Here is a 10,604-nt window from a genome sequence, read left to right on the forward strand (position 1 = left end):
GTGTGTGTGTGTGTGTGTGTATGTGTATGTGTGTGTGTGTGTGTGTGTGTGTGTCATTTGACCCAGTTTGTGGTCCGTTACATCACTCCAGTGATGTGTCTGTCTGTGCATTTGTGTTTCTGATGTGTTCCCTATATTTGGCCAAAGTGTGACATTGGAAACGCCCTCCTTACGGTTTCTAGTGGCCATGTGCCCATCTCTCCGCACTATATGTCGGCTATAAAAGAGCCGCTGCACCTTACACACGACGCGGTTCATATCCAGACACATTACATACAGACAAACTCAAACTCAATCATCAAAATGCCTTCAAGCACAAGAATTATGGCGCCTCAAATCAAGAAGACAGGTAAAGCATTACTATCATAATTAAGAACTAACCCAGAAATAAATCTCAGAAAGTTTCTTCTGTAGTCAAATGAGGTTGTAATGTACAGGATCTATTTTATACAAACATTTTAAATGTATTGATTTTTTGTTTTTGTGTTATTGTTACATTATTTAGCTGTAAATGTATAGGCATCGTAGAGAAAAAACAAATGTAGCCTACTAAAAAACTAAGCTCCGTACAGTAACACTAACTGTATTAGTACAGATAGTAAATAATTAATATTTAAAATATTAAATATAAAATATTACCAAAGCAACTCAATTCAGTCTGAAACCGGGATATTATAATTCACTAAAACTTAAACCATTTAAAAAAACTATTTTATTTCAGTTAGTTGCCAACATTTCTAATTTTCATGAAGTTTAAGTACTAAAACAACTATAAACTAACACTAAAAACTAAAACTTAATCAAATGAAAATAGAAAATAGGAAAGTGAAATCTTATCGAAAATACTAAAAACTACAAAGCTGTAAATAAAACAAAGATTGCTGGAGTGTAAGTGTTAAGAGAAAATACTACTTCAGTCTTTCTAGTTTCACGCTTCAAAATGTCATGTTCAATTTAATGCAATTATCACGTTTAATTTCTTTGTCATTATTTGTGAAATACTAGCAATTTCTACAAAAAATATAATAGTATAATAGTTTATGCATAAAATGTATAAGAGTATCAGTGACTCTAAAATAACTCTGGTTCACAATAAATCTAAGTAACAAGGAACAGTTTCAAAGGCATGCATTATGTCACACTAGGGCTGTGCAACATATCGAAATGATCGAAATATCGCAAATGTACATATCGCAATATGCATATCGCTACAGCTTGCAATATTTGGGGCCATGAATAAAAGACAAAGAGAAAATCACTCACTGCTCTTACCTAAATAACATTTGTAGCTTAAATAAGAATCAGTGCATATTGAATTCAAAGAGTAAATACTAAGCAGTGTTTTATTTTTCCTTTTTATTATTCAGTTCCTAAACTCATGTTAAAATAATTACACTAATGTTAAAATGACATTTTTATGTAATGCTTGAGTAAAACACTACCGTTCACTTTCAGAAGTTGTTGTAGGGGTGCTTTCTTATTAGAATCAGAATCAGAATGAGCTTTATTCACCACTTAAGTGTGCGCAAACACAAGGAATTCGTTGTGGTATAACCATATATATATGACACAAGATAGTTATAGAAGTTATAGAAGATACTGACTCGGCAACAGCTGAGTAAAACTGTTTCATCTGAGCATGTGGCACTTTAACCATTATCGTATCGCATATCGAATATCGCATTATTTAATGAGTTATCGCACATCGCATTTTTCTTCAATATCGCACAGCCCTAATAGATGCATAGATGGATGTATAGATAGATGGATGGATGGATGTATAGATGGATGGATGGATAGATAGATAGATAGATAAGTCAATCCTACAATAACGTTTTGGTCTAAAACACTGTAACAATTCAACACTGCACTAAGAATGGCACTTCAGTCAAACATTTAACAACACACTTAGTGTTTTGGGGTATTTTTGACTGCATTGACCAAAACTGGCAAAGATACAGACAAACAACAGACCGAACACATCACACACACATGACATGGAGCTCAGCTCAGGTTCGTGATAGTCTCTGGTTGAGTCTGGCTTCACTGAATGAAGGGCATTCGCTCTTTCTTGTCATTGTCTCCCTCTTGCTCCTCTTCCTCCTCACCTGCTTCACTGGTCTCTGTGCTGTCATTGGCCATCTGAAAGAGAAATCAAAAATCATTGTGTTTTCACACGGACCGACAGTCTCCTGTTTCTCAGAATTATTCGAGGTGCAGGTAATCTCTTAAACGTGCGTCTCCTCTTGCATTTCAGAGAAGATCTCAACAATTGCGCACAGATTGCTGTAATCAGATGTCAAAGATCTCAGTTTGAACTCAAACGTAGAATACTTCTCAAATGGTATACATATATTATAATTATAAGATATATAGTATATTACAAACATAAAGTGAGGGGGAGAGAGAGAGAGAAACATAGCTGACAAATACAACAGCTATATTTACTCACTCTCATGCAGTTTCAAACCTGTATGACTTCTTATATATATATATATATATATATAAACAAACACAAATTTTATTTCAGCTAGTTGCCAAGGAAACATTTCTCATTTTCTTTTAGTAAATAAGAATTTTATGTACTAAAATAACCAAAATTAAACTTAAATAAAATTAATAAAAAGATAGACATAAAAAATAATAACAATAAAAATGACAAAAATACATTGCAAAATTACTAAAACTTTTTAAAAAAAGAGAAAAATATAAAACTAAAAACTAATACAAACTATTGATAAAAACTATAATAGAATCTCAATTATGCTAAAATAACACTGATGTTGTTTAGACTTCAATGTTTTTTCACAATATCTTCTTTAGCGTTCCACAGAAGGAAGTAAATGATGAGTAAATTATGACAGAATGTTCATTTTTAGTAGGGCTGTGCAATATATCGAAATATCGCAAATGTACATATCGCAATATGCATATCGCTACAGCTTGCAATATTGGGGCCATGAAGAAAAGTCAAAGAGAAAATCACTCACTGCTCTTACCTAAATAACTTTTGTAGCTTAAATAAGAATCAGTGCATATTGAATTCAAAGAGTAAATACTAAGCAGTGTTTTATTTTTCCTTTTTATTATTCAGTTCCTAAACTCATGTTAAAATGATTTCACTAATGTTAAAATTACATTTTTATGTAATGCTTGTGTAAAACACTATCGTTCACTTTCAGAAGTTGTTGTAGGGGTGCTTTCTTATTAGAATCAGAATCAGAATGAGCTTTATTCACCGCTTAGTGTGCGCAAACAAGGAATTTGTTGTGGTTTTACAGGAACTCTTGGTACATACATACATACACAGATAATGGAAATAATATAGGCCTGTATTAAACTACTGATTTCTTATTTCTTCCAGGAAGGAAAATCAAAGCCGGAAATACTCCTGCTGGTATGATGAACTGAACCTCTGTCTGCATGATAATGATAAGTATGATTAACTTTATGCCGAAATCTAAATCTAAACTGATATTTCTCATATCTTCAGAAAAACTTCCAATTTATGAGCCGAACATCCCAGAGCCGACGTCCCGAGAGGAGCTGCTCAAATGTGAGTCACACTCACAGACAATCAAACTGTAGTTAAATCAGTAAACTTACCTGTTCCTTTCCTCTTAGACTGGCTCAGTATCTCATTGGACGAACGAACTGCCAATAAAGTGCTGTGGTTGACCGAGGGCGGGGCTAAAGTGTCCCGCATGACAGATGAGGTGTGTCCTTACCTGGACAGGCCAGAGAGATTTGACCACAGCCCTCAGGTAAACACACACACACACACACACACACCTTACTTAGCAGAAAGACCTCTGTGAAAGACTCTGAATTGTTGATTGTTGTTAATAATAAAATAATTATAATTCACAGTGCATTGGTTTTTAATTAATAATTTGTCCAGCACAAGTTTTACTTACGGTAATTAACTAACAGTACTTGTTTTACTACTTATACCTATGTGATGAAGCATATTTTTTTCCATATGAATTGACATATTTGGAAATATTTTCAGATTTCAGCCATCAAAAGTAATTGAGATATAGCATATATATATATATATATATATATATATATATATAGGCTATATAATGTTTGCTTAACTTCTGAAAATCAATTGATCATTTAATAATTTAATAACTTTTAATTTAGTGAGCAACAACCATAAAAATTTACTAATGTACTAATAATGTATAATAAATGTACTAATAATGCATACAATAATAATATTAATAATAATAATAATTACTTATCAATATTATTATTACTTACAGCATAATAAAACTTTCACAAAATGAATGCATTGCAATTTTTTATTATTAACATTTATAATTTTAAACTAATAACATTTAATAACTTTTAAAATAGTGAGCGAAAACCATAAAATGTACTACTAATACTACTACTACTACTACTAATAATAATAATAATTCATTATGTGAAGGTTTTTCTTTATTGGTAAGTAAGTAATAATAATAATAATATATTATTATTATTATTACTTGCCAGTATAGAAAAACCTTCACAAAATGAATGCATTGTAAATTACTATTTTTTATTATTATTAATAACAATAATAATTTACAGTGCATTAATTTAGTGAGGGTCTTTCAGCTAAGTGAGATGATACAATGTCAACTATCATCAAAATATATAAAATGAACAAAACATATCGGGAAGCCATATGTTTTGATTTGTGGCCGATTCAGCATTTGAGAATGCATAAAAACACACATACCAGATAGTTTCTACCTTCATCTCTCTCATGCATTATTTCCAAAATAGTTTCTACCTTCATCTCTCTCATGCAATATTTCCAAAATAGTTTCTACCTTCATCTCTCTCATGCATTATTTCCAAAATAGTTTCTACCTTCATCTCTCTCATGCATTATTTCCAAAATAGTTTCTACCTTCATCTCTCTCATGCATTATTTCCAAAATAGTTTCTACCTTCATCTCTCTCATGCATTATTTCCAAAATAGTTTCTACCTTCATCTCTCTCATGCATTATTTCCAAAATAATAACGCGCATTCCTCTGTGTGTGTGTGTGTGTGTGTGTGTGTGGTCAGGTGCTGTGTAAGGAGTCTGTCTGGGCGTCGCGCTGTTATTGGGAGGTGCTGTACTCTGGCTGGGTGGTTATAGGAGCAGCATATGAGGGTGCTGGGAGGAAGGTAGGCGACGGTCCCTGTGGCCTCGGGGAGAACGAGGAGTCGTGGGGTCTGGGTTGGGCCGGATCCTGCTATGAAACCTGGCATAAAGGAACCAGCAGCAGGGTGGCAGACGTGCCTCAGTGCTGCACTATAGGGGTGTATGTGGATCAGCCCGCGGGTCTGCTCTGCTTCTACACCGTGGAGACAGAGGAAGACTCAAAGAAAAAAGAAGTCAAACTTCTTCACAGGTTTAAAAATCCCATAAAGGAAAACATTCTGCCAGGTTTCTGGGTGGGAAGACAGTCCTCTTGCTTAATACTCAAAAAAGAGGAATGAGGTAGAGGGGGAGACAAGTAATACTGTGGCTTGTATTTTATTTTACACTGTAAAACCTCATATCATCACTTTATATTTGAAATGACTGTTCATCTGTTTTTCATTATATAGTCTGCTAATGCCTATTTGTAATCATGCATTTTCAGGTTCACAAATTTGATTTTAAAAATGCATCATGCATATCATCATTCTAGAATTCTATAATTAATTTACACTCTTAAAAATAAAGGTTTTTATTGGAATCAATGGTTCCATGAGCAACCTTTAGCATCTTTTGATCCTTTCCATCCCACAAAAGGTTCTTTATAGAGGAAGAAGGTTCCTTACATTTTTAAAATGTCCTCCACACTTACAGTAGAAACAATTGTTCTTTTATTAACTGTTCACTGAAAGGTTAGAATCCAAAATTGTACTTTTATGGCATGACTGCAAAAACCACATTTGAAACCGGTATTTTTTTTAAATTTATAAACCTGTGCCATCTATGCCGTCCAGCCGACTGAACATTTTTCAGCCCCTGTTGGTTCCTTCTGAATCATTTTGCACCTTTCTTTGTCTCGAACCCAGTCATGCCGCTGCCCTGTCCAGGTTTTTCAGTTTCCACAGCACTTGTCGGCTCCTGAAATCGCTTCCTTCGCTTCCTGTGCACTCTTTTTTTTCCCTTTTCTCACCTTGATGCCAGATTCTGCGACTCTGGGATAGAAAAAATTATAAAATAAAATAAAAATATTCACAATAACACAGCAAAAAGCATATTTAGTGCATCATTCGTTTGTTATTGCTATACCAACTCTTATTAGTAATACTGTCACTCTTTTTGATCAACAAATCCTTGGTAAACACAAGCAGATAACTGTTTAGTCTGCACATAAATGCATTTACATACAAGTGCTTCGAGTCAGTATGAAATGAAAATGAAAATTTTCTTTCAGCTGCTGTTGATGGATCGTAATAGTTGAGAATAGCTACGTGAAGCTCTTGGGGTTTGAACATGGTCTCTGGAGACGGAGCTGCTCTATTCTGAGACGATCAGAATCACTAAAGCTGCCAATGCAAATCTGATTTTCAGCTCAAACTCACAGTTTCACTGTTTGATCGGTTCAGCGCTCTGAACTGGAACAGTTTCACTTCTGCTCATGAGAAATGAGTAAAAAAATGATCAGCTTGAGATGAAGGAGCTACTTGAGAAACTGCTCAAGAACACATTTTTTGCTGGTGATGCACAGTGACTTTATGACGTTAAAATGAGATGTTAGTGTAGAATGAACAAAATCAAAATAATATTTTAGTTTGATTTGATATTAGTTTACCTACTCTGTTTTCTCTGATTCTGAGCATGCTTGAGTCAAACCCGTCTGTCACAGGACAGATTACAGTCTAATAGAACAGATTTGACTCCTATCTCAGTTTTGAGCTCATGTGTAGTTCTGTGTTTGGTCTCTGTGTGTCAGTAGTGAGTGATAGTGTTTGAGCAGCTGCAGCATCAGTTCAGTCACTGTGACTCTGTCAGAGTGAAATCACTGTTAGATCCACTGCCACTGAATCTAGATGGAGTTCCTGACTGGAGGACGTTTGCATAATAAATCAGGAGTTTAGGAGCTTCTCCAGGTTTCTGTAAGTACCAGGATAGAGGCTGAAAACCCCAACCCTGGTAAACTTCAGGGCTGGTTTTACAGGACATGGTAACTGTGTCTCCTGGTTGAACAGGTTTGACTGCAGGCGTCTGAGTGACTGTCACTTCAGCTGCTGATTCTACATCAAGAAAAATGAATAAACATTCAGAATTCAGTATTTGTTTAAGGACAGTATTTCTAGCACAGATGATCAGTTAGAGTAGAGTATGTTTATTTCCTCACCTGTGAAACAGTAGCTAGTGAAGATCCAGATGAAGATGGTGATGAAGCTCATGGTTGCTGTTGGTTCAGATTCTCAGAGTTCAAACTCACAGAGCTATAAAACCTCCTGAAGCTTGTGCTGCAATGCAAATCATCTCTATGTAAATCTGTGTACGGGTTACAGCAGATGATGCACATAAAACATTACAGTGTTTGGGATCTTTTCTCATGAGTCAAAAAATGGATTCATGTGTCTGAAGCTCCAGGTTTTCTGATGATTCAAATGACAGTTGCATCAAGAAAAATGTCACTGTGAACTCCATGAGAGGGCAAAGGTCAATCCAGAGGTCACAGGTCATCAAAACATCTTTTAAAAGCTGCTTTAATGATTAAAAATGCTTAGAGAAATAAATGATCGTCTAGAAACCCAAATTTAAAATATAGAATAAAAATGTGATTAATACATAAGGGGCGCCGCTACGGTTTCTGGGCCCCCTGGACAACATATTTACTTGGGCCCCCGCTTTCCGGGGGGTGGGGGGTTTGGTCCCCCTCAGTAGAAATCGCGATCTCGTTCCCCTCGGTAGAAATAGCGTTTCCCCCTCGAGGGGGGCCCCTCCATCGTCGGGCCCATAGAATCGTCCTAACCTTCCCCACCCTTATGGCGCCCCTGTAATACATACATTTCCTGAATAATGTAATTTAAGTCTTTTATTTACTTTTTTATTTATAAATAATTCCTAGTTTTCATGCATCAATAGACATTTAGAGATGATGAGGCTGTTTTTGTGAAAGTCAATCCAATAATCCATCGCCGATAAACAGAAGAGCTGATGTTGAGTCTCATGTTAGTGTGAGTGTCATGGAGTTTGTGTTCATTTGAGTGTGATGGAGGTTTTTGTGCGACTCTTTATCACTGTGTGAACACATCATCACTGTTAATGATGTGTACACTCTGACAATAATAATGTCCAGCATCTTCAGTCTGGACTCCACTGATGGTCAGAGTGAAATCACTGTTAGATCCACTGCCACTGAATCTAGATGGAGTTCCTGACTGGCGGCGGTTTGTTGCATAAATCAGGAGTTTAGGAGCTTCTCCAGGTTTCTGTAAGTACCAGCTGAAATAGTATGTCCTAGAAAACCTGAACACATATCTGCTGGTTCTACAGTTGATTTTGACTGTTTCTTCTGGTTGAGCTGCTGTCGTTGAGGGACTCTGAGTGACGCTGATCTGTCCTCTACTCTCTGAAACACACAACAAGAAGAAAATCAACTCAAAACTTTGACAATATACTTGAAGAAATGAATTCATATCAAACTTGTGCTCCACAAACCTTGAGCAAACGCTGTGAGAGTCCAGATGAAGATGATGATGAAGGTCATGTTGATGAAGATTGTTGTGTGTGTCAGTGATGAAGTGTTAAACTCACAGCACTATAAACACTCTCAGAGCACTGAAGCATCTGATCAATATGCAAACACTCTCCACATCATTTACCTGAAGACTGCAGAAACAGTTTTACTATTTAGTATCTTTGCTAATAAATTAATTTTTTTCGATTTTCAGAAACAAACACGCATGATTTACTGCATGTTATTTAATTATTTATTCTAGGTTGAGCTTCTCTCTCCAAACACTGTTTTAATGGTGGGTTTCATTGAGGCTTGGATGCTGAGAGCATTTAATACCTGTGTTACAGATTTGATGTCATCCATGATACTGTATAACAGGTCAAAGGTCATTCAATAAGGAATGAATCTAAATCTTGCTAAAGATTCATTATAAAGCAGGTAAATATAATTAATGTAAATGCGAGGAATGTATTTTGAGACTGATTATGAAACAAATAATTTTTATCTTCATGCAATAACAAGTATTAAGAATTAAAGAAGAACATTTTGTGCTGTTTTTTATAACAATCCATGTCTGCTGTTGAGAAGAGCTGATGTTGAGTCTCATATCAGTGTGTGTGAGTGTGGTTCTCTCTTTCTCTGCTGGAGTTTGTGTTCATTTGAGTGTGACGGAGGTTTTTGTACGACACTTTCACTAGAATGAAGCACTGTGGTACACTTTTGGTGGAGGAACTAAACTGACGATCGGTAAGTCTTTCTTAAATAATTTAATACAAATATATCTATCATTTGTGTGCGTGCATTATGAATGGCAAAGTTTCATTATATTTTATTGATTGACTGCACCTTCAAAAAATGTATATATTATGAATAAGTCATATTTGGTGATATTCCATGTTTTTTTAATATTTCAAACCATAGTTCATATGTGTACTTAATATTTTACATGAGTAATTTCAAACCTAGTGTATGATAACTTTTCAATATATTTGAATTAATTTCAATATTTTAGGATTTTTAAAAAATAATTTCTTCATGTATTTCATTTTGTGCATGACACAAAAGCTGGATACTATAGACAAAATATTTAATTTCATTGGTGTCATCATCAGGAAGAAAAGAAATTCATTTGATAAACGTAAAAATAAATTACTTAAACTATTACGTTTACTTTAATTATGTTTATGAAAAAATGCCCGGAATTATGACTATTTTCAAAACACAAATATTATATAAAAATAATAAATTATAAAAACATCACAACAAAATTATCAATGTGCATTTGGAGAGATATGTTTTATAAAATCAGTTTAAACATTTTACTTAATTGAGAAAGTAACAAATTTGCATACATTTTACAGTATATCATGTTTGCTTTAGAGAAGTGACATATATATATATATATATATATGTATGTATATGTATGTATATATATATATATATATATATATTTATATGTACAGTATACAGTATCTTCTGCTTGATACACTGTAAAAAATAAATATGTAAAATGTACAGTAAAAATAGCAGCTGTGATTGCAAGACTTGTTGTACTTCACTTCCAAAAACTGTACATTTTATCAGTGTTTTACTGTAAAATTATATGAAAGGTCCAGTTAGATTTATTACAGTTTTTCACTGTATATAGTAGAAGAACTTAGCCTTAAGCAATTAACAGGATTTTACTCTAACATTTTTTACAGTCTTGTACCATTAAAATTACAATAATTTCACAGCATACATTTCTTAATACTAAATATAAAAGTAGCTAATGGAGAATATTTTGAAACTGAATTTAGGATATTTGTGTTATATGAATGCCAGCAGTGATGTGGAGTTACAGTAAAGATGAGCTGATTGTGATTTTGGCTGCATTATCACGTCTGCTCCAGTGAAGATTGTAGCTGCAGATGTGAAGAAGTGAGT

At 34.4% G+C, this 10,604-nt stretch overlaps 1 protein-coding gene and 2 gene segments (V, D, J or C); 1 reads left to right on the forward strand and 2 right to left on the reverse strand.

Annotated features, from left to right (window-relative positions):
* The first annotated feature begins 47 nt into the window (after positions 1–47).
* LOC107718584 (tripartite motif-containing protein 16) lies at positions 48–5,622 on the forward strand. The gene is made up of 5 exons (XM_016525777.1): positions 48–349; positions 3,365–3,397; positions 3,494–3,556; positions 3,625–3,764; positions 5,071–5,622. The coding sequence occupies exons 1-5, from the start codon at positions 211–213 to the stop codon at positions 5,485–5,487; spliced, it is 792 nt and encodes a 263-aa protein (XP_016381263.1). The 5' UTR covers positions 48–210; the 3' UTR covers positions 5,488–5,622.
* Positions 5,623–6,571: 949 nt separating this feature from the next.
* On the reverse strand, positions 6,572–7,397 carry LOC107718518 (Ig kappa chain V region K29-213-like). The segment is given in 3 exon segments: positions 6,572–6,617; positions 7,008–7,239; positions 7,344–7,397. Coding segments are annotated over 3 exon segments (330 nt in total).
* An 821-nt stretch (positions 7,398–8,218) lies between these two features.
* On the reverse strand, positions 8,219–8,737 carry LOC107718660 (Ig kappa chain V-III region NG9-like). The segment is given in 2 exon segments: positions 8,219–8,570; positions 8,660–8,737. Coding segments are annotated over 2 exon segments (384 nt in total).
* Positions 8,738–10,604: the final 1,867 nt, after the last annotated feature.

Source organism: Sinocyclocheilus rhinocerous, unplaced genomic scaffold (genome assembly GCF_001515625.1).
Source record: "Sinocyclocheilus rhinocerous isolate Xijiao unplaced genomic scaffold, SAMN03320098_v1.1 scaffold4115, whole genome shotgun sequence".
Lineage (NCBI taxonomy): Eukaryota > Metazoa > Chordata > Actinopteri > Cypriniformes > Cyprinidae > Sinocyclocheilus > Sinocyclocheilus rhinocerous.

Coding starts and splice junctions, on each gene's coding strand:
- LOC107718584 (XM_016525777.1), top strand. CDS start 211: ATGTCGGCTATAAAAGAGCCGCTGCACCTTACACACGACGCGGTTCAT. Junction 3,398..3,493: donor AGCCGGAAATACTCCTGCTG/GTATGATGAACT, acceptor TCATATCTTCAG/AAAAACTTCCAATTTATGAG. Junction 3,765..5,070: donor GATTTGACCACAGCCCTCAG/GTAAACACACAC, acceptor GTGTGTGGTCAG/GTGCTGTGTAAGGAGTCTGT.